The 25,485-nt window shown below is 37.1% G+C and overlaps 1 protein-coding gene across 3 annotated transcripts in view; it reads right to left on the bottom strand.

Annotated features, from left to right (window-relative positions):
- The window catches only part of DIAPH3 (diaphanous related formin 3), a 276,383-nt gene that overhangs the window by 66,468 nt on the left and 184,430 nt on the right, over positions 1 to 25,485 (bottom strand). For all 3 annotated transcript variants that reach the window (XM_053455426.1, XM_053455428.1, XM_053455427.1), the window contains one exon: positions 15,210 to 15,345. In XM_053455426.1, the coding sequence (XP_053311401.1) occupies positions 15,210 to 15,345 (136 nt within the window). The remainder of the gene's footprint in view (positions 1 to 15,209; positions 15,346 to 25,485) is intronic.

Raw genomic sequence — 25,485 nt, 5'->3', positions numbered from 1 at the left:
AATCTCCATAAAAAGGATTGCCTTATTATGGGATTTGTGATGTAACTTAAGTAGAACTTCACCTGAAAAATGTGACTATAAGCAAGAATTATCATTTAGGTAATAAGAAGTTAGTTGCAAAGGTCTGCATGGTTATGCGATATACCAACACTTGTAAGAGTTGTTAGAATAGGCGTCGCTACAGGGGGGCAATTGCCCCCCATAGATTATTCCTTCCACCTTTTGCCCCCCCTTCGAATTTGGAATCCCACCCCCCAGCTGCAGGGCCAAATGGCACAGTGCTATCTAAACATATGGGCACAATAGGCAGTGGCCCAAGGGCCCACACTCTGGGGGGGCAGTAGTGAAACACATTGCTGCCATAAATGTGATATACCACAATGCCCTAAAACAGTAGGGTATCTTTAGGGGAAGGGGTCCGGCTCCGCTGGGCCGGTATTCAGGGCCACACTGGGGCAGCTGCAAAATCATGATCTCCCCAAACCAGCCCTGCTCAGCGGGCGCCCGACGGACAGGGCTGGTTGGGGAGATCACAATCCCCCTCTTACTGGCCCAACATTGGGGAACGCGACATCTGTGACTTCAGACCTCTGCTTCCTTGCTCCCTAATCACTACGCAACAGCATATGACATCTTATCCCGGCGCTCTGCATCCATAGCCGACACATAATGATTAGGGAGCACTAAAGCAGAAGTCTGAGATGACAGACCTCGCACTCCCACGACAGGATGGGCAGGTATGTGTAAAGGCACCGTGTATGGGCGAAGTATGTGTATATGCGTGTTAATGGGCAGGTGTGTGTCTATATGCATGTTTATGGGCAGTGTATGTGTATATGCGTGTTTATGGGCAGGTGTGTGTAAAGGCAGTGTGAATAAAATAAACCTCTGTAAGTAAAATAGCAATTTTCTTGCCTTGTGTGCTAAAGGAGCCAGCTACAGCTCTGCTCACAACCACCGCAAGAGCCGGTCGCCTGTCTCTGTACTTATTTGTAGAATATAAAGAAAAGCTTTTGAGAGTTTTCATCTCTTTCTCAGGTCTGAAGAAATACCCGAGGAAGAGAGGAAAACTTTTGAAACTTTATTGTTAATCCAATAAAAAGGTACCATTGCATACTGCAATACTTTAGTGATATTGACATTTTATATATATATAAAACTATATATATTTTGTTTTTTCAGTGGCATGATTTTGTGGTGGAACTTATTAGTGCCCCCCCCTCCCAGTTTTGACTGTGGTATCTTATGTCTCCCCCCCCTATATATTGTTCCTAGAGTCACCATTTGTTGGAAGGAAATAGTGCTCATTATCGCCTACTCATGTACTCATGTTAGCATTTTTTTTTTTTTTTTTTAGAAACCAAAGCACATAACTTTCAAGTTTACATTAAGACCTTGAGAATTGTCCATTCCTCTTCGGTGCACGTGATGTAGACAAATGTATTAAAGTGTTTCTCTAGCATCAATAGTACTTGTAAGTATGTCATCCACTTTACCATCACGCAGAAGTTAACAGCCTTCATGTGGAAAAGTCATTTCTTATATAACATATTAACCAAAGAATGTAATGTGTTTAAATCTATTCTGAAGCGAAAACAAGTCAAATAAGTGTGAAGTTTCATAAAATGAGCAGAGTAGATTGGACAAATAGTCAATAACACAATGTTTCTAATTAGCCGAGCCATGCTAATTAGAGTAGACAACATACACTGATTGTGAGCCTCTATGACACTCAGTTCTAAAATTCAAGAGGCTCCTATATAAAGTACCCCTTTGTCAACAAAAATACTAAGTATAATTAATGCAGGACTAATAAATGAGGCTAAGGCGTAATACAAGGCAAGTCAACAAAGTCAATTTGTGAGCACAGATACGTTTTGCCACCAGTTTTTCCACTTCCCACTTAAAATCACACTATGATAGTTATTGCTGCAAAAGTTGCTTCTACGTGGCAACAACAATGATGCGCAGCAACTACCTGGGAGGTAATCCCATAATGAAATGCAGCATTGAAAACCAGCATTTCTAAAAAAATATGTTTTCTGGCATTTTCTGACATCATAAGAAAAGAAAATATCTTTCATACATTTTATTTTTATTTCATACACATTTTCTTTCGTTGCTCCGGATCCTACAGCAAAGACGGCATTCCAGCCTTAATGTAATTAGGAAGCTTTCACACACTTTCTGTACGTCACAGGAATTGTTCAAACAGTGTGCATAAGCCCAGACAGCTGACCTTTCTGTTGTATTCATGCACCATCTCAATAAAAATATATACATTATTTGTAGTTACAAAAATGTTTTAATTAGCATAATACACACACACACCAACATGTGTTGCATACAGCAATTAGACTGTTTATTTTACGTGATATATACACATCTCAATGGCTGCCTCTGTTCTTAAGACTTAAGTTCGTCTTAAAGTTAAGAAAGTTTCTTCTGATGTAATGTACTGTACTGCAATCACCACACTTGAGGAGTGATTTAGTACGTGAGAAGAACATTATATTTCACAGCCGAAATGCTTTAATGGAAAATTGGAAATGATGTCTTCCAATCAGCATGCACATTTTTCAAGAATATATCTAATATGTTCATGGAGAGTGGAAGTACGATGATGAAAATCAAACAGCCATGTTTATCTGTAGTGATTATTTCTTATAAAAACCAGGATGCATGTCATTTGTTTGTAGACTAACACTTTACAAGTGCATGGCAAAAAGTAATCAATGGCAACAACACACGTTTCCCGTGCATGAAAGAACAGCTGCTAACATGTAAAAGTTTCCCCGACTTGGGTGAAAATTTAATTCAGTATCACTTTGTAGGCTGGGAGGGGCCATTTCCTTTTTTAACTTTTGTTCTTCCCAAGTTATTTTCAATCTCTCCAGGAAGTGTTCAAAGGGAAATGGGTTTCTCACGTCTGATGTAATAATGCAGTATGTAGTGTATTTACATATAGTTCGGAAAACTGATAGATGTTCTTACTTTTAAAAAAGGAATGAAAGAGTAACTTGCACTTTTGAAGTCTCTTACACAATTACAGAAATTTCAATAGATCCGAGAAAGTAATTTAACTCGCCATATGATAGAAGATACTCATCCAACCACCCTCTCAATAAGGCGGAGGTGTGTAAGGCAGGTGTTTGGAGTTAAGTATGCCATAATTCCGTGAAATAATGGTGCCACATTTTTTTATTATCCACTCAGTGCTACAGTTACTTTAATCTGACGATATATATCATGACATGCAGTTGGTTAGCATGTATCACACATTAAAATGAGGGATTAAAAAAAAGTGTAGGACAAGTATAAGGCTATTCTAAAGAGAAGACTGAGGACCTGATAAAGCCTGAGGTCTTTACAGCAGGAAGAATAAGATGTACTTAAATCAACTTCATTGATTTTCATTTTTTTTGTAACACATGTCACTTACATATACTTTGTAGCGCTCCAACTGTTATATATTGTAGTTAACTTTCTAATTGATAGAGTTTGTTGGCCTGGCACTTTGTGTTGCAGAGCAGCTGATCTATATACACTATCGATTCTAAGTTGTAGCGCCTTAAAATCACTTTCTTTTTTGCAGTACTTTATAATAAAATAAGCATTCAGGGGGTAATTATCATTGATTAATAAGGTACTGTCATATTCTGCCGCGCTGTACAATAGGCACACAAATAGTATGTCATATATCAGTAGATCAGTATACTTACACAAAGCAAAAAATAACGTTATGCAAGATTCTTTTATTAAGATAATGTTCCAATCCCAAAGGCACTCTCCAGACTTGCTCCTTCTTAAAGTTATTCTTAAAAGCTGTATATTAAAATAAATATACCTTGCCCTCTAGATTGGAAGCTCCCCCGACCTATTATTTCTGTAAGTCACATTGTTACATGCTATATACTAGTTATGTCCTGGCTACCCATTGTACAGCGCTACAGAATATGATGGCACTATATAAAACAATAATTCTATCGCTAATGAACATTGTGAGTACATCCTCTGTGCCACATTATTGAGTCTGCTGTTCAATATATATATCCCTTGAAAAGGCTTGCAGCTGATAAAGTGCCACAAGGTAGAATATTAATCAGAGAACCAAATTATTTACTTATTAAGGTACACAGAACACGAGCTGAGCATCACAAATGTTCAGAGTACAATAAAATCAATGCTCTGCTTCTCAAACACGTATTTCTTACAGAAAATAAAACCAATGCCGCCTAGACGAATTGTTACCTTTCGCTGATTTCAAAGGAACCACCGCATTTGATGGCACAGAAGAAAAACAAGAGAGCTGTTATTTGTATGAACTGTTGACAAGTAGAGATGCTAAACATGTTATACTATATATTATGTGTAGAAATTAGGTTTACGGGCAATATGGAATGTTAGCTAGCCTCATGTAAAATGAAATGCTCAGGAGTGTATACAGATGGAGGGTAGTTTTGTGCACTCCACTTAAAGGGAGATTCTAATGCCCCCCCCTATTATAGAAGAATGCATATTAAAGTAATATGTGAGTTACCCCAAGAGAGTACTTTGTATGAATTCTTCCAAAATAAAAAAACAAAAATAATAAAGCACTGACATAGAATTTGCAGCCATGCTGCTAAATCTTCTTTCTTCCTCCAAGATATGACATTTCTTGACACTGATTGGCTGCTTGAAGCTTCCACTGCAATCAACGAGAAGACTTTACACACGCACACTGGGGTCTAAACAGATCCCTACATGCGTTTACTCGAGCCAGCGCCGGACCTGAATACATCTTCTGCACCGCATTTAGCTGGGGGATGGGATGGGAAAGGGGGCAAATACATTTGGGGGAGATTATGCAGAACCCCCCCCAATGCATTTGCAAAATGGACCACACAGACATTTAAAGAGACCATGCACCTATGATAAGCATTTAAGAGCATATGTTGGCTGGAGTCCTTTAGGACTAAGTCCTGGGAGTTCTGCATTCTACAATGTAGTGAGTCGGGGCTCATCATTTAGTGAAGTTTGGTGGAGTGCTGGTATATACAGACTTGCAGTCAAGAATAGGAGAGAGAATCAAGCATTTGTGTAACTGGAACAAAGGAAGCAAACATTTGAAAAACCATGACAGACAACATTCTCGTTTTATAGGTAAGAAGGTTAACATCCCAAACACAGTGAACAACCAAGATCTCCTATAAGGGATACAGTCTGCCTGCAGACAGCCCCGAGGCAAAGAAATAAACACTTCAGTTCCCCACAGCAAATACTAATGCCTGCGGAAATCTCCTCTTTGCATTGCGTGGATTTTATTTTAAAAGGCCGTAAAAAAAATAAAATAAAAAAAAAAATCAAAACTTACTTGAATTTGATTTTACATTTCCTCGGTTATTTTTAACACAGCTGGTACTATATATATGCAATAAACGGAAAGAAAATGTGTTGCAGCCATTTCCAGCATAAACGCAATAAAACTACATTACATTTTGACAATAGGCAATATGTAACAAATCTACTGCAACATAAAATCTCTGGCTATACCCTGCTCTGTGTTATCCAAACGATGGCAGCTTTCCAGATAAAAATCTATGCGGCTACCGCACAATCTCCCCCATCTAGATAAAATCAATGCGTTCGCACAATTAACACCTACATTAGCAGGGAAGCCGGCGTGACTGACAGCGCATAGATAGCATCACAGAACTTTTTGGCCCATTGTGATACCTTACAACGGTACGCCGACACATGGAGCTGAGTTATGATAGAAGTTCAGTAAGGACAAGATGAATGAAGCAATATCAGGAGAAACCGTTAAGAAAAACAATAAGTCCAAAACAAGATAAAACACAGAAGCTGAACACAATGAAAATAAACTGGGTTTGTGCTTCAAGCGCTAACAAGCAAAGGTATAAAACCTGAGTGAGAAGTCAATAAAGACACAAAACCTTTGCCTCATTTCTTTAACATCAGACTCAAGTTGCTTCAAACACTGGTACGGAAAAGTAGGGCTACACGCAATTCTATAAAGACGGCTGTATCTAGACTTGAATTCAGAATTTGAATAGAATTGTAGCCGGAACGGATTCCATGGCTTCTAATAGCTAGATTAACGGTAATAATAAGATGAGCAATGCAAATCAAAGGAAATAATCCGCTCCGTTAAGAGGATCGTTAAGTAAGCAGAACCGATATTATGGAGGAAATGACATTATTGAATGAGTTCTATTTTTCAGTGTTATGTATGGGAGTTTACTGCATGCACCTGGGACAAATTGGTTCCTACTAATACACCGACAGGGAACACCCATGGGAAATGTGTTCTCTGTAATGGCACACGGGAGTTAAAACCTGAAACCCTCTTAAGCGGACGTTCAGCACAGGGCAAGTTGCTTGTTTTGATTCACCTGGTGCCACACTTTTTGATACATATGATAAGTGGCAGAATCTGAAAGCCAGATGGAAGGCACGCATTGTTAACACTCTTGTTAATCGCCTCCCCCACTTATATTTGTCAGTGCTCCCTTTTGTGTACAGAGAGCACTATTTCAAATAATATTTTTCTCCCCACATTATATTTCCTTTAGCCCATCACCATTCAACACCCAAATCAAAAGTTAAACTAAGTTTTCTTCTTCTTGGTTGCAATTAACTTTATTAGATGTACCATCCTTCCAAAAGAGAAGTAAAAATCAAGTAACGATCCATACAAACTATTACTAATCCAGATGAAGTCTCTGAGGAGCAAACGGATGTAGTCAAGAACCTAAGGGTTCCAGGAACTGTCTGCTCTCCCTTCTGTACTAAAATATGATGTCGCGTTTCATCACTCAAATGGAGAGAATGCACAGAGCGAGAGGAAGTACAAGCACTGTGGTCTCACTCCTCGGGTAGACAGCACAGTACAAGGAGAGATCGACCTTGTGATCCCCCCTCCATTCCCAGTAGCCCATTTAGTGATCTTCCCCTGTACATATCTATATAAATATTTATATAATTTACAACAAAGATTTAGGTTTGTGATTCAGCAAAAAATATTGCATTAAAATGCACTATTACCATTATTCCAGTAATAATTTAACTTGTATATTAAGCTGTACTAAAGAAATGTATTGGTTATTAAGTTGAGTATACCCTACAATGTTTACCTTTTCAGTGAGACAGTGTTCGTAGGCACAATTGCGGTCTCTTAACCACTTTTAGGACCTTAGAGGTCCCTTTCTTAAATGCAATGCCAACTCTACATCTGTTCAGAGACATCGAGAGAACATTATCTTTTTGCTTTTCCAATTGCGTTAATATTTTAATAGCAATAGCCTATGCGTTATTTTCAGTGTGGTAGGGGGACATCTACACAATTAGTTGTCACAACACACAGAAATATTATATGTATGTGTATATATCTGAGCAGTGATCTCTTATCAAAAGAGAAAAAAAAATCTTCCATTCTCATAAACTGCAATGATTTCTTATGGGATCACTTTATTTTACTCATGCACGCCTGTCATTTGCACAGTACTTTGGATGAAGAGTTCCTTCTACGTCCTATAAGCTTTGACCTTGAGTATTTGATAAAATAATAATCAGATATCCCAGTAACAAGGGCCGTTATCGATAATTTATGTACCTCTAGGGTAAAATGCCAAAAATATTTGATAACAACCAGTGATGATCTTAACTAGAATCTCTCCTTTCTTAATTCTTTTGAAAAATGTAAATATGAATGTATGGATTGATGCATGAATTTATTTTTTTATTTTTTGGAAGTGTGAATATATGTCACATTCTTTATAGCATGTTTTACAAACACGATCGTGTCAGAACAGATTGTTTCAAACATTAACAGCAAATTCTTCTATATTATCTTCTGTATTTACAGTAGACCTGCGAGCTACACGGACTTCAGCATTACTTAAAGTGATTATCTAAAAGGTAAAGTTGATATCTTTTCCAGTTTCACAGCCCTTGCTACATTTGGGTCAAGTAGCTTAAACATTCCATTGGTTTCCATGGAGACTACTCCACATTTAGCATACTGTGCCAGAACTGCCATACCATTAGGGGATATGAACGAAAACTTTCCTGTCATGGAAGCAGTGCATCCGCGAGTACAGAAATGAAGATTACCCCTCTGCCGTTATCAGATCACGTCACTGCACTAGTATTTTATGTTATGTTTACTCTGCGGAACAGAAAGTTTCTGTGATAAACATTTGTATATTTATATATTATTTATAGATCTTCTAGATTGCAACCTCAACTTTTGTTTCTGTAAATCCAGATAATTATGTGATGTACTATATGTTGTCATCCTACTGTCCAGAGCTGTGGAAAATGGTGGTGCATTTAATAATAATAATAATAATAATAATAGCTACTCTGTGTACTCTTTGACCTTGCCAGATTAGAGCTCAGTGGCAAAACAGCCCTGTCCTAATTTTCTTGGTGTGTTCTAGTTTTGAAAAATACATTAAACAGATTATTATAAGATTGTTGAAATATTGAAAAAAGAAAAAAAAAAAAAAAAAAAGAAAGTTCTTGAATTGTGTAGTTCCCCATTCTGAATTGGGAATTTTATAAAGGCTATTAAAGCTCTCATATTTCCAATTTTCTACATTAAATAAACCCATTAATAAGAGTCTTTATAAATAAAAACAACAGTATGTGTTTTAACCTCATATAATGCGTATACTATAGGTCCAGTAATCTTAACTTCCGTTAGCAATAGAGGAACAATATAGAGATTTATTCATGTAGATGTTAAGTTGCTGACTGTTGTTGAATGGTTCAGACAGGACAGGAAAATCGTAATATGCCCAGATCTCGGCATCGCTGAGGTTAAATATTTCCAAAACTATTACACAGAATTACAATCAAGAAGCCCAAGCTATTGGTAGTAATAATAAATAAATACATGTACTATGACAGTAACAGCTCCACTTTAAAGTGACAATTCCAGTGAAGTAGGACTCACTGTTGCGCATTATGGGTATAAAATGGCATCTATTAAAACCTACATTTAGTACCCAGATCAAGGTTTTTATGCTAACTTAATTTGTACAGTGTTAATTGTTCTTAAAAAGCCATTTGTTGTGGATTAAAAATTAATTTGCTTTAAAGCGTTTAAACATCAGTGCAATCACCTGAGGCCCCTTAACATTTTTATAGCTAGCTAAATAGCCTCTGCAGAGAATGTTACATGTTAAAGGTGCATTATAAGAGCTCAAGTGGATGCTATTTGCAAAGCGCTAATGAACTATACATGTTCACCGCTATTAAGATGGGGGCTTTTTTATGTGGGAGTAAGCAGTTGAGTGTGTGTGTGTGTGTGTAAAGGTCAGTGTGCAGCAGTACATTCTCACTGCTTTGTCCTGTATCCGCTATATATTAGCAAGCTATTAATCACCACAAGTGGTCTCACACAAAAAACCCATGGACTTCATTTGCATTGCAGTTATAGGGTAAGGGCAGAAAGGCTTATTTACTAAGCAGCACGCTCTCCTGGTGATGGAGAACACCCCACCATCAGTAATGCCTTTTAATGCAGGAATCGTAGAAGACCATGAGAGTGCATATATTTACAGAAACGTTAAACAGGGTATTTGCACATGGCGACACAGAAGGAACCTGATCTTCTAGGTCTACATTTATATTAGGTGGTGATGAAAAGGAGTTATTAGATTGATCTGAGGTGACATTTAATAAGTTTGATTCAAGTTATCACATTCAAAACAGGGCATATAAGCAACTAAACAGGCATCTTGAGGACAGCCATGTTCCTATTCTTTATGCCATTTCTTTACTGTGCTTGCTCGTATTCTATCAACTACTTTTCACATATTGCCCATCATTAACCCCTTAATGACAAAGCCCGTACGGGCTCAAAATGCATTGTTTTCGATGGGTTTAGGGACCGCCCATTGTCCTTAAGGGGTTAAAAAAGTCTGGGCTGTGATGCCATTCCTGATGTGCTGCATGCTTACCTATATAGACAATTTTTTTTTTTTTTTAACGTTGTCACCTTCATGCTAATCCAGGGATTGGTTAATGAAGAATTATTATACACAGTATTAAGAGCTCAGTCCCAAAATTTGTATTTTGATTATGTAGCTATTCTTTCTCCTAGGTTAATTACCTTATCTTTCCCCTTGCTTTACTTGTTTATTAGTACACAATGCCCATTTGCACACGGCTATAGTGTCACTGACCGTGATTGCGCACGGCACTTGCTGAACCTTGGACCGCTGTTCACTTAAATAACTGTTGTGCGGTTATTCATTTGAAGCTCGCCCAGACTGACTGTTTACTCGCGTCCAGCCATTCTGTACTCTCAACTGCGGTCGCTGGTATAATTTTTGTATAATTATGCATGTTTTTCTGTATATTTACCAAATATGTGTTTGGGGAAATTGTTTCTTTTTGGCTATATGTTGGTATGCACCTTTTGTCCTCTGTCTTGATCCCCTCCCCGGCCTCCTCCAAGCCATAGCTCTCCCCCTTTTTACCTAAAAGATATTTTTCTGTTTTCACCTCTCTCCTTCTTCTCGTGTAGCCTGATACATCCCAAGCTGTGTGCTAGCCACTGAAACCAAGCGCTAACCCATTCACCCCTCTGTTCATTTTATTTATACATCCTCTTCTGCATCCGGAAACCACTTAGCCCCAATTACTGCTACAAGAGAGCTACTACTCCCTCTTTTCACCCCCCACCCTTTTTGTTTTTTTTTTAATCACCAACACTATTCCCTCAGATTGTAAGCTCAGGAGGGGGCCCCTTAAAAACCCACTATTCCTGCCAGGAACTTTGTGTAAAAGTGCCATAAGGTTAGATGGCAAGCTTACGAGCAAAGCTCTCCACTCTTGATGTATTTACTAATATATATTTGTTATGTATGTGTTAACTGGTCCTTCTAGATTGTACAGCTCTGCGTAATATGTTGGCACTTAATAAATAAAAGAAAATAGTAATAATAATAGGAGCTCCATTTTTAACCCTAATAACTAAAGAATGCCTGCACCTATTTGCCTTCAGTAAACTGCATTGGAGTCCACGCAAATTTACTCCAATAAGCCTTTAACATGAAAAGAGGGCTAAAGTACTCCCTTAAGGACATAACACATCTAAAACTTCAAACTTCAGTAGGTTTTTATGGAATCGCAGTGTCTTAAATAATAAATCAACTTAACTGTGTTCGATGGTGTCATGGCTATTTATTTTCATAGGAGGCTATCACTGACACAACAGGGGAAAGAAAGGCTTATATCACCTACATGCTCTATTTGGTAATGCTAGCCAACACACACAGAGCTGGGAAACCGATGTTCACTTGGTCCACTGTATCCTGTGCACAGGAGATGCGAGCCCCTCCATGGCAAATAAAAAATAGTGGAGACATCATCCTAGCTCGCACAGAGGAGATGAACATAAGAAGTCTGTATCTTGGAACTTATGAGACACTGGGATTTACTAGTAATACAAGTGTGGATTTTAATACATGTCTCTATGTGCGCTTAATAGTTACATCGGGCAGAAAAAAAGCCAGCAACCCTGAATATACCTATCCTTAATACTGAATACCTATGCTTAAAGGCAATAATACCATAAAGATATTACTGTGAAATTGACAGTACCACAACAAATTGAAAGTGTTTTCATTAGGCATAGCCCACGCCTGTGATGTTATGGTATTGTTATTAAGGATGAGGAGGAGTGAGCTGGTAACCTTCACAGAATAAGCAGGCTACTTGCAAATTCATGTGAGGCAGAAGGTCTGGCTCATTAACATTTATAGGAAATCAGAGCATGTTAAATATGACAGCTTTATCTGTATCTTACCATCCAGGCAGTGTGAGATCTGAGATATGATTAGCATTGAATTCGCTCATAAGGTTGCTCCCTGCATCTCAGGAGAATTCACTCCTTCGCAGTCTATACTACCCACTTGGCCAACACTGTGTTCAGATATGGTTAGTGGCATGGCATACAAATGTTAATTTTAAAGAAGTGAGCTTCAACTAGTTTCTTTAGATGGCGCACAGTAAGTGTACGCAAATAAAACATGTATATAAAAAACAGGGAACACAGCGTTAAGGCTAAATGGGTAGCATGCATTTGCACCTGCACACAATTTAAAAACAAGAAATGCAGTTATTTCGGGCGCATGAAGGGTTAAAGTCTACACTGATCCCACAATGTGCAAAAAGTGCTGTTACTTTTTTTTTTATCATTAGCATTTAAACATATACAAAATGATGTACATCACCGAACAATATCTTTTGAGATTAATGCTTTGCATAACTCGTGTCCTGGGATCAATGAACTGTTTGGAAATGCTCCTTGTCAAACCCAAACACCGTTAAAGTAACTGTAGACCTCAGTTGTCAAGAAACAATCTAACAGTTTATTCTCAGTGATCAGAAGCACGGCTGTTGTGTCTACGCATGCAACAATCAATCATTTATCTTTATCTCTGGTGGGTAAACCTAATGTGTTAAACGCGGCTTCAGATCCATTTTGCTTCCCCTTTCTCTTTCATGGGATTAGAACACAATTACGATCACGTTAGGTCCTGGCACATGTCAAAGACGCTCAATGGCTTCAAGGCAAGAAACGAACATTAGTAGCAAGAGCCACTTTGTCTTACAGCAGAATGAGAAAGTACAGTTTACCGGTGACAACTACTTTCAGGTGCGTGGCATGGCTTGAAAAGAGGCTTCGACTAGACTTAACAATAACAAACCTCATGATACAAACAAACGTGTCATTTGTGTTCAAACACTGCCGACTGCCTGCGGAACTGAGCTGGCTTAAGTTCTTTATTAGAAGCTGTAGTGGGAAAGGGATGGTGGCTAATGGGAGAAAAATCTTTGGCTTACTGTATACAATATACTAAAATAATACAACCTGGAATGGCTGGGTTTACCAATGGGACCGTTTAAGAGCTTGGACTGCATTTTCTATTTCAAAGACAGCATCTGATGGCAATCTCAGGAGCTTTCCTTCAAAATCTGATTAAACTTTCTTAGACAACTGCAAGATGGCATTCAGAATCCACAAATCCTGACGCTGTAGAGGCACGATAAATTTTAATACTGTGTCTTTTCTTGTTACAAAGTATCTCATAACCAGGCTTATCTTTCTTTTACTGCTTTACATATGTTAAAGGAATAATCAGACCCTGACAATTATATAGGTCATCCTCTTAGTATTATCTGCAAAGCCTGCAAGCCTCCAGAATATATCAGGTTAAGCAATGAATATTATTGGCTAGTTTTCCTGAAGATGTGGAGCTGTCAACCTGAGTTTAAAACAGAAAAGGAATTTGCATTCCCTGTGTAGCCTTAACTCACTGAAGCTGGATTGCTCGACTTTCTAGCATGCCAAAGGAATAAAATGTGGAGGAAAAAAATATACCCCCTTAAAAGGCTGTATTACGTTTAATTTATAAGTTGGAAACTATTTCAAAAAATGACAAAAGGTGTGAAGGGTCCAATTCAAAAAGGATTACAAGCTGACTATAAGGTATACAGTAATTTATCTGAAATAATAATCATAAAATTATGTGCAAATATTTGACATTCGCACGTACGTTTTACTTATTTTAAGTCTAAACTGTGGAACAATTTAAAGGATTTTTATCAATTTCCTGCCTGTCACTAGCTTTATGAATTTAAATCAAGTTGCCATTCAACTAGAAAATGCCCGTTCTTCCCCAAACAGATGGAATTGGTTGATGTCATTTCATATGTACCTTGAATAGGTATTTAAAGTACAACAAACACCCTGCCGCCCCCCCCCAAATCCATCAAATCATATGGCTCCATACATAGCGTGGTAAAATAAGGAAATTCAGTGATGTTTTCTGGCCTAGGGACAAATAGGGGATGTAAGTCCCCTGCAGCAAAACCAAGGGGCAGATAGTCCTTGTGGCCAAACAGGTCCCCCACCCCCCAAGCATGTCACCTCTCAATGGGCTGGTTATAATGGAGATCTCCGATGCCCCTAACCCAGTTGACACAACATCCATAGATTGCTCTAAAAGGCTCTGGGCATCTTTATGTCAGAGTTCACAGGCAAAGACTTAAGGCATTCCCTCAATACCAGGAGTTTTAGTACTCCAGCGACTGTACAATCGTTGCCATTTTTACCAAATGTGCGTTTAATCAAGGATTCCACATTTCCATGCTTGATGTACCCGCACAAACTATACATTTTTTTTTTAAATAGAAAAACAGGAGTTTCATTTGAAACCATAGAAACATGCAAAAAATAATGAGTGCTAGTACGAGTAATTTTCTTAGAATTTCTTCTGCACAGTAGGTGCCTCTGAGCAAGAATGACCCAATTTATGTTCAGCAACATCCCCTGATTACAGACGTAGCCACATAGGGTTTTTTTTCTTTTCTTTTTAGAGCAGGTTCCTCCAAACTGTGCCATCCAGCTGTTGCAGGACTACATCTCCCATACTCCTCTCCCAGAAATTAAAGAATATTATGGAGGATGTAGTCCTGCAACAGCTGGAGGGCCCCAGTACCAATTCAGTCTTTGGTCTTTTCTTATATTTAGAACAGCCATATGCCTATACCATGCATGTTTCAATTGGTTCTCTGTATTAACCTCAACTGCTAAGGTAGCACTATGACTTCATCATACACTATAAGAAGAGTGAGGCCATCTTTTGTTCTTGTTAAATTTACTCTTAACTTGGTGCACAAATGTTTGGCAGAATACAATGAGAATGCTCAATGAGAACAGGCTGTGTTGTGTCATTCACTGACTGTATTTATACTGTAAGCAAAAACAAAAAGGTAATGTTAAAAAGAAGACAAAAATGTTGATGATACCAGTTGCCTTCATTTTAATGATTTGCTTTGGACTAAAGCTCACCGAAAGCCATGACCATGAGACGAGGCATGTTTATCTGCTTACAAATAAAAACACAAGCCAGGAATGCTGAGCTCCTTTAGAACTGTTGGCGCCTTGTTTTAATGATGTTAGGCGCTAACATTAGGCTGAAGCGTTCTGTTCGTTGTTTTTCACTCCATACACACCGAAGTAAGCAAAGTATCAGAGATAAATCAAGCCTTATTTCACAATAACTACAGGCTATAAACAGAACACACCTTAATTACACTTTCTGTAAGTTGTGTTAAGTGAGGGTTAAAGAATCAATGCATTTATTAGATTATTTCGGTAACAGATCTTCCTCTGTACTCACCCCTGTTCTTTTCTAACAGACGTTTCTTCTTTCGTTGTCTTTCCTGTTTCTCTCGTTCTGCTATTTCTTTTGCCAGTTGCACGCGTTTCTGTTTTTCTTCAGCTTCCCTTCTTCTGATATTCTCTTTTGTTGCTTGCTACAAGAGCAAAAATACTTATATTAGCAATGTGGGTCATATGGAGTAAAGGAAAACCTCTATGATACTCAGATACTTATTGCTCTTTAACTTGGCTTCTGTAGTGGAATACAAGGGGATGGTTGCTTTATGCTACACGATTTACCAAGTTATATACACTTATATTGTTTTTTTTATCATTTTTACCGTATACTTCTTAAACCATGATTTCCATAATTGATGAACTGGTACAATTTCCATATTTGATGAATCCGCACAAAACTATACATGATTTTGATCAGCAGAAGTGGGGCCTTCTGTTAAAATCATTAAAATACATAAAACATAATGCTTATTAGCAATAACAGATAAAAAAAACAATATTAATTAAATATAGTATATTCTATGCTAAAGTACAAAAAAAAATCCTTCCATACTGTGGGTGCCACATCTCAATAATGTTTAGCAACATCTCTTGATTACAGTCATAACTCGCATACATATTTTTTATGTTCTAGAGGGCCACATCCATGCTTTACATATTAACCTATATCACATATTTTTAATACTATGGACTTAAGGAATTTGGGGGTAGTGTTTTGTAACACATTTTTACTTACAGTAGTAGGGCTAGAGAAATATATATATATATATATATATATATATATAAAAAATATTATCCCCCCCCCTTTTCTTTTCTTCCCTCCCATACATTTTTGAGTCCAGTTATCTGATAGTGACATCACTGGGTTCCCAATAAATGTTTTTTCCCACAATTTTTTTTTGCATTTTTTGGAAGGAGGAGAAACTTTGTTTTGTCACAATACTCTGTTCGATTTAATTATATTAAGCACATTTTATAGGGCCACCTCTCCTTCTTTGTGGAAAAGCCTGGTGTTGAAGCTTCATAAAACAAAGTTATTGCCCTAGCTTTGCTTGATTAAATTAAGCCATAAGGTGCTACATATCCACAATCAATATCTGTGCCTGAAAACACACAGAAATTACCTCCGACCATGAGTAAGCTAAGGCTAAGATGTCAGCACGATTCTGTTGCATGCTTTTAATGTAGCACATCACATAAACAAATAAAGGGAAGAGACAGACATACTTCCCAAAGCACCAGATGAACTCATAACAATTCAATAAATGAAGAAATCAGCCATCTGTGCAACTATTTCTGAATGAGACTCACCTTTCTGGCAGCCATATGAGGCACACGCTTAAATTGTAACATTTGTTACGATGCCATGTAATAGATGAAAACTGTTGTGTTTATATAAAAACACACAAGTAAAGTGGAGTGAGTTCATCACTGCCTGCCCAAAATCATAGCCCAGTAATATGTGTTCTGAGGATGTATTGCGATTAGTTTGAAAAGGCTCCATAGTGAATGAGGCAGCACACTGAATCCACCAAAACAGAGCAAAAGAGAAGAAACATCAAGTGACAGAAACAATGAATTAGACTTGGAAGAATGAAAGAAAGAGTGAACAAATGAAAGCTAAAAAGGTCAGTTAAATGTCTAGCAATTACTTATCTGTAAAGTTAGAGCAAAACTCGACAACAAAACTTCTATTAAAGTGCTGTTCACATTGCTCACACAATACTAAAACATTTAAAGCTCGCTAAAACATTAATTGTTCTAAAGTTAGAATGCCCTTCCACGACCGGGATACCACTACCTATAAACAGTGAATTTAGTCTAGGATGTTTTAGTCTAGGACCTCTTCCCTGTTGCTAGTATTCCTCATCCTCACCTGCAAGACCCTGAATCCTCACACTGGCTTCAATCAAGCCATCCTCATCCGAGTAGTTCTCTCCTACGGTCTCATTTCCCCCAATCATCCGATAGATAATAAAATCACAACAGCAGGATTCTCTTCTCCTTCAGTACCAATAAGTCTTAATGTGTTAACGGTAATGGTGATTTGAAATAGTTTCTGTTATATATTTTCCAGGAACCCTTTTATAAACAAGGCACTATATAAATAAAAGTATCCTGCATAGCGATCAGGTTCTCATCTGTTAACTCACACTAACATAATTCAGACAGAAAAATATATATAATTTATTTTTTTATATACCGTATTTGCTCTGAAAAATACTTCTCGTCTTATAATCGAGGTCGTCTTCTAATCACACTTCAAATAGGGGGGGGCAGTAGCATGGCATAGGGAGGATGTAATCACACTTCTATCATGTCCAGGCAGCAAGTACATGCTAGAACCTGGGTATGATAGGAGTGTGATTGCTGTTATATTTCTCAATCATAGCTTTTATTAAATATGAAAAAATAGTTAATAGTACATGAATTAATATTTACTAGTACAACTTTTTTCCTATAGGGTAGTCTTATAGGCTTAAAGGCTTTTTCTTTTTTTCCTAAATTAATATTCAAATTTTGGGGGGTCTTGTTATAGTCGAACAAATATGGTATATATAATGGAAAAATACAGTAAGTCAACTAGTCTTTTGCCGTTTTCAACTCAGTCCTTTAATCACCATGTAGTTTACAAGATCAGATTTCATGGCTCTTTATCCGTAGCTGCTGTTTGGGTTATTAGTATAGCATGAAATGGTCAGTTTTAATTTGGATTAACTAGAGCTGCAAAACAAAATTGGTTATCTGTATTATAACATGTAAAGTGAAGTTAAAAAACAAATAACCCAGTACCGGAATCTGTCACATGCGTATGGAAGAAGGAGATTCTCCTAGAGGTTCTGGCACCTTCCCACAGACTAGTTTGTATACAGTTTTGATTTTAAATTAATTTAAGGAATATCTCAGATATCTTAGTTCCTCCTATAGCCGTTAACATCACTGTGTTCTGTACTCTAACATCTGTATGCATGTTAAACATTTAGTATGCCAAGATAGTAACTTTCAGGGGTCATCCAACCTAAACCAGCCTATGGAACAAAGTTTTGCTGGTGGCATTTTGTCAATGACCCTTTTCATAGGACTTCTTGAGCTACTACATAAAAACATACAAGGCAGTCAGGCTGCATCCTCTGAGCGCTATAACACCCTTCACAAATAGGCTTGCTTGTGAGTAAAACTTAAAACCAAACTGGAAATTAATGTCATAATAATTAGGAGTGTTTCCACAAATCCATGTTGTGATTTCGCTGAGGAAGGCAACAATGGTCTCACTGTCCAACACCACTATATTACAGAACAAAACAGCGAAAATCTGAAACGTCTTAAAGATGATTTAAATTATGGAATACATTTCTTCTCAAAAATAAACCACCACCTACAATTCCTTACTCTTTGCACCTAGCACTACCCCTCCCAACATACCACTGGAAAATGGAATCCAATTAAAATATTTTGTCATCTGAGTATCAAGAATATTTTCTACTACATATATATAAATTACATTGAGCCTTTCAGTTATGACCACACAATTGTAACCAACAAAGTCTAAGCTTACACATTCATGCAACCTGCTTTCACTAAGACGTGGATCTCCGAAGCAAACAGTTTGCTTCACTGATTCCTGCAAAAAAACGATTTTGCCTGGCTTCAAATATTTACATGGAGTGGCTGTGTTACTGTGCAAGAAGATGTGGTACATTTGCATTGATGATCTTGCAAATTTATGGAACTCAAAAACAAAAAAAACACCCTATCCTTTCTTTCTATATATATATATATATATATATATATATATATATATATATATATATATATATACACACATATACACATACATATATATATATACATATACACATACACACACACAGAATAGCACAATTGTGACATCAGTCTTGTTAGATGTAAAGAATGAAGTTAAATCTTAAGCCTAGTTATCTAGAATACATATTCAGAAGTGAATTTAAGGCAGTGACACGACTGTTGACATGACAGTGGAGTGACTACTGTTTCCATGGTAACTAATTTAGCTTTTTTTCCTCTCTCCACCTAATGTTACCACTGCTCGGAATCTAGGTTCCAGAAACCTGTAAACCAAATACCTCATCTGGAAGGACAGCTACACTGTAAAACCATGCATTTTCATCCATTTTTATTATTCAAAAGTAAATCAAATTATGATTATTTGTTATGGAAAAATAAATCATTTTCAAGAACTTGATGCATTTTGCTGCATGCTAATTGGTAAATGCATTCTTAAGATATTTGGGTTAGACTTCAGTCTCGTTTCCAGTCTCTCCCTAAGTGCTCCTATTGAAAGCAGTAAGAGTCTTTATAGCCCTTCTGGATGTCTCTTGTCTTTCCCCTTATATCCCTGCTTACATCCCTGTGTCAATGCATTTACTTACATTTGCAGTTACGGTTTTATCCCCAGTTTTATCCCCAGGGCAGGTGATCATGCAGTGATCAGAAACAAGACTCTACAGACTTGCAGTCTTGATACCAGAACATTTATCATCAGAGATCCTAGCAGGGTCTGTATAAACTCCTGTGATCTCTGCCATTTTCTTAAGTGTTCCCAGCAGTATCAGCACTGAAGCTGCAGTTACGATGACAAGGGAGACCAAAGAACTGGACCTCGTGTGTACTACATGGCAAATGTCTGCACCGGTGCGGAATACGTAGGGCATGCGACTATGTCCAGGTGGTCAGTTGGGCCACTTCACTTAAGAATAGTATATCCTAATGTCTTAAAGGGGTCAAAGATACGCACTTATCAAAGTTTTAGAACTACATGGGTCATTCGAAGGATAATTCATAGTACTGTTAAATCTACCAGTCTTTAGAAAAAAAATAATAAAGTAAAACCTTCCCTGTCATTTTTGAGAGACTATTTGTCATGTGACACAAACGTAGGTACTGGTTATTGCCATATACTCTCTAAAGGCTTACCGGCAAATAGACTAAGTGATTAAATTAGGTTAAATCTAACAAAAAATAAAATCACACACTTTTTGAATTATAAATATGAATTAATTACTTACTCAAACTGAGGTTTAATATGGCAACAGTAGTTTTAATGCATACAGCCAAATGGGTAACAGTGATAATGGTTACGCTTTAGTAAGTGCTATGGGGTGAAATACTTCTTACTCCAGCAAAGTCTTGGAGGGGTCATATACACATTGGGAGAAAGAGAAACCGATTGTCAGGTTGTGAAGATCCTTAATTAGAAATAGTTTAACAGGTTTATTGCCATGCACAAAGGAGTATGACGTTTAAGAATGCTTTGTGTGAAATAAGTTAGACTTCCATACTAATAGTTAAAACCACCCAAACACTGGGGGCTATCACAATATAGCTAGACACCATTTTCTAACATTTGGCAAATGGCAACATCTCTTTGGGTATTTTTTACAGTATATCACTAGTCCCCAAAAAGAAATACTGTATGAGACATAGAGAAATAAATATCTGAATGAAAGAGTGACATATGGCCTACACTTGCACAGAACACAGGATTATTTCTCTCTTCCCAGGACAAAATGGTAGGAAAAAAGGATTATCCATACAGCACTAAACAAGCTAGAAAGGAAAGCTTCTCAAGCCAGTAGCATGCTGAGCGGATCATAATGACCCATTATTAAGCTTGTTTGAGCATGGACCTCCTCACCTGTTTTCGTAAGTCAAATTGTTACATACTACTTGTTATGTCCTGTCTACCCATTGTACAATGCTATGGAATTTGATAGTGCTATATAAAACAATAATAATAATAAATATCACTTAATTACAAATGAACAGTTGATTAATTTAGGATGGTGCTGCCGAATGAATACAGCAAGGATAAAGTATAGGAAAATGATCTGAACATTACAAACTGATATAGAAAAGCTGTATACTTGCTTCATGAAGTTATTATGCAAAAAACATAGTCCAGCTGAGGATTTACCATATATGGTCATTAGAATTAAAACTAAGTTATATGGTTGCCATTCCCAAAAGCTCCTATATGAGATACATCACTAAAAAGTTGAAGGTAGGAAACACTCCCACTTACAAAATACCTTATAAATTTAGAAAAAGTGGCTTAACATGCTGGGTAATCACAGACACTATATGCCTTCCTACCACTGTACATTTTAGGCACTCCCTTGCTTATGCATACTATGGAGTGTATTTACTAAAACAATTTCCAAGAGAGTTCAAGTACATGATTTCGCTATGCCTTATGACTGCGCATTGTAATGAGAGATTTCATGAAAATCACCTGATTTAACAATGGATTGTGTAGGATCAGCTTTGATGGAGAAAATGGCCAGCATTAACATACAGGAATACATAGCAAAATTACCGAGTTTAAATCACATTCCTATCATTAAACCTCCCTTTTAAACATATAAGCTGCTATGTGTGAGGAGATTGGAAGGCTAGCATGTCTGCTGGATCGTGTTGCGTAGAAGGCGAGGCACTGCTGGATCGTGTTATGTGGTGGTGAGGTATTTGGAAGAGGAAAAGAGAAAAAAATAATTTTACTGAAGGGCACATGTGCCATTATATTTATTTTCTAGAAAATTTGAGTGTGTTTAAATATTACATTCAGTAACGTCCTGATTAATAAGTGATTTACATTGAGACTTTAAGATCCTTATGCACAAATAATGACAATTGCGTAAGACAACTTCCTTTATATACATTTGTAAAACTTTTCGTAAAATGATGCATATATCTTTTATGGTCTCTAGTAAGTAAACACACAGGCTGTGCCATGTCATATTTCTTTGAAATTACGTGAACAGTTGGACAATGCTGCTTTCTGCACAGCAAAGCTGTTCAGTTTCTGAGCCTACTGTTCAGTGTTCCTCATAAAATGCAATGCCATAGAGTAACATGTCATCTGGCACATCTTTGAAATAATCTTTTGATTTCTGATGTGTTCACTGAGGCCTGTATTAAACTGGACAACTATTAACATTGTGTGTGAATATGTTTTCCAAGGACCGCACCAAATGTTCTATTATTTTCTAAACTAAAGTTCTGCTCTAATGATCATAAAGTTGACACGTTTTGGTGCCTTTTCTAGGGTGCATGAACAAGGATTTGGAATAACCCAAACTGCCATGGAATGGAACAGTGCTTTGCTACATAATGTTCTCTGTCTATAATAAAAAGGCAGCATTTGAAATTATTTTTGTGATGGTAAAATTGGGTCATCAAGTTATCAGAGACCAAACCCTGACTAAAGAAAGCACAAAATAAAACACTTCATGTTAAGAGTTTTCGTATTAAAAACTTTAGATTCAGATTCCAAAAAAACATATCCACGTTTTATGCAAATATTTTTAATTCCCCATGAGTCCTCAGTAAAGAGTGCTCTGTAATAATAATACTAGCCCACGCTTCTGCTGCTGCGTACGCATTGTTTTAGTAGAGTGCATATATGGCTCTAGTACCATGTAGTATAATTCGGTAGTTGCTCTATAAACCTATTAGTGCAAATAAAATGTATTACAGCACAACAAATACTAGATAACCATTTGGCCCATTCAGTCTGCCTGTTCCACAGTCCTTTAAGAACAATATACAGGCACTATACAGCTATTATAATAAAAAGTAAAAAAACAAAACAAAAAAAACCCATGAAAATATAATGCACAATCTATCTGCAGATTAAAATAAGTGTGTGTGGGAAATGTCATACACACACACACACGGGGAATGGGCAGTAAATGATACAGAGAACTGGCACAGCATTCTGAGCCTTTATTATTCTCTAATCCATAACCTTGAGCCTATGGATCTTATCTCAGAGCTAAAATAGCCAATGGTCCTAGCATTTTGATCCAGATATTAAAAAGTGGGATTATCTCAGGAGGCAAGAACACTGATCGACTTGAAGTATCTTGATTACAATACTTGTACCTTATGACACTAGTGTTAAAAATATTTTGGCTTATAAAGTAGAGGCGATACATGATAAACATTAAAAAGTCAGAATTGTCTCCCTACTCCAGTATGCTTTTACAGCAACAACAGCTACCTTAACTAATGAGAACTCTCACACAGGACTTGGCAAGACAAATGTTTTACCAAAAAAATGAAGATCCCCCCCCCCACACACACACAAAATACTAGCTGTGCTACTTTTTTATTGTGGGTTTTCTGTATCCTCAGCAAATCTATATCCAAAATATTTAAAAGTTAATATAAGTCCAACTGAGCACGGAATGTATGATTAGGATTCTATGTAACTGGATACACAGACCAGATACTTGATAAGGCATGTTGACAGGCTAACAGATCTGTTTATTCACTGATCTGTGGGTCTTAATAAATATCATATAACAAAAACTAAACTATGCGCGAAAAAAAACTGGAGTGGGTTCTGCACAACCCTCGTCGTTTCATCTTCTCTGCTGAATTTACCATTTTATAAATGTGCAAGTTACCATGAACGTTTGTCACGTGCCACAGCAGCAGGCACTGATAGGTTGTTGCCATCGTAACTGAAAAGGCTGTAGAAAAGTTTTTGAATCTGCTATATTACATTATATTTTCAGAGGATCTGGTAAACGTTTATATGTCTAGCATGATTCATTTCCTGCTGAAGCGGAACAGCATCTTTAAAGCAGTGGACTCTTCCTGATTTTACATGATGACCCCAGTCCTTGGAGTAGAAACTCAAGGCATAACAAATTTGGTCCATTAGCACAGTACTCACTGGTGTTCCCCAGCGGTTGGAAGTTTAACGCAGCGCATGCATGCTAATCATTTCATTATATAATCATCTGGGCCGACAGCACTGAGTTTTCTACCTCATATGAACATTTGGCAAGTGGGAGCTTTAAAGCAAAAACACAAAGGGAAATACACGCGCCGCTTACAACTGTGCACGAAGCATAAAGAACGGTATGTAGAAGGAAAAAATAAAACTCAAAGGACATGTAAATTTTGTATTCCGAAATACATGTCATTATGTTCCATTTATAGACATCCAGAGCCTGTAATAACAATAAATCCTGAGTCCTCCTGTGTTTTTGTAGCTTGATGGTGCATTGAGTACTGTTGCCTGCAAATTCTTTATTCACATAATTCTAACATTACACAGGCATTCTATGAACTCCAGCCGTGCGTCTGCATTATCCTCTTCTCAGTAAATTATGTGTGGCAAGAAATTATATTAATAGCTTATTTGGGGTGAAAGTAGGAAGCTTATTTTTTGTTAAGAATGGCAGAGCGCCATTTATATTATTGACGGGTAGAAATCTTTTTTGACAACCTTCACAGGAAAGCTATTGTAACGGGGTGTCCGTTATTACAGAATTTTATATAGAAATCAAATTAAGAATATGATTGTATATACAGACTCAAGAGAAATCAAAGTTTTTTTTATTGCTTATTATTTCAATTGATTCCCAAAGACAGACAAACATCATTAAAAAAAAAACCAAAAAACTCTAAGGCTTGTAAATATTTCCAAAATTATAGATAGGTTGTGATGTGCCGAAAAAAGTCCCATAAATTTACAACTTGTTTTCTCTGTCCAGGTCTGAAATCCACGGCCTGTAAATTTCTTTTACGCTTTTTGTGTTTGTATGCTTGGCTACTGAGGGCAGCTAGATAACAATATTGACTTTATAAGTCCTCTTTTATATAAAACCTTATCAGCAGAACAAAGAGCCAGATGAGTATTGATAAAGCTATATTTCGGCACTGGGTAAGGCATATTCTACAGCTTTATATAACTGGTGTTCAGTGCAATTTATTCCAGAGATGAAACATGATATTGTACTAAATTTCAAAACTAAATCAAACACGCACAAAACTTTTTCTCCAGGGTTGCTTACTGGTAGTAAATATGAGAAGGAATTTCCCTACTGGACATATTAATGCGTTTGCATTTATTCATGTAGAGAAAAACATTATAACTTGACCTTAAAGGAACAATCTAGTTGTTCCTCTAAATTGTATTTTTTCGTTCTTTCTAAACGTGTGTTGAAAGCCAATTTTTCCCGGACTCCAGCGCATGTTACTGTGTGCATTCTTTATTTATTCATTAACTCCACGCAAGCAAGAAATTACATCCACACTCCAAATGTTAGGGTCGCTAAACTGGTTGTAGAACACTGGAATTATACATGGTGCTGCAGGATACCTGACAAAAACTTCCCAACGCTATGCAAGATTAATACATTTAATTAATTTCATCACGTCGCTGCAAAGCTACCTAGCCGGTATTTCAAGAGCATCCCGGTAAAACAAAAACAAAAACAAAA

This window comes from Spea bombifrons, chromosome 2, assembly GCF_027358695.1.
Source record: "Spea bombifrons isolate aSpeBom1 chromosome 2, aSpeBom1.2.pri, whole genome shotgun sequence".
NCBI classification, from domain to species: domain Eukaryota; kingdom Metazoa; phylum Chordata; class Amphibia; order Anura; family Pelobatidae; genus Spea; species Spea bombifrons.
This window is presented reverse-complemented; position numbering and strand designations above follow the sequence as displayed.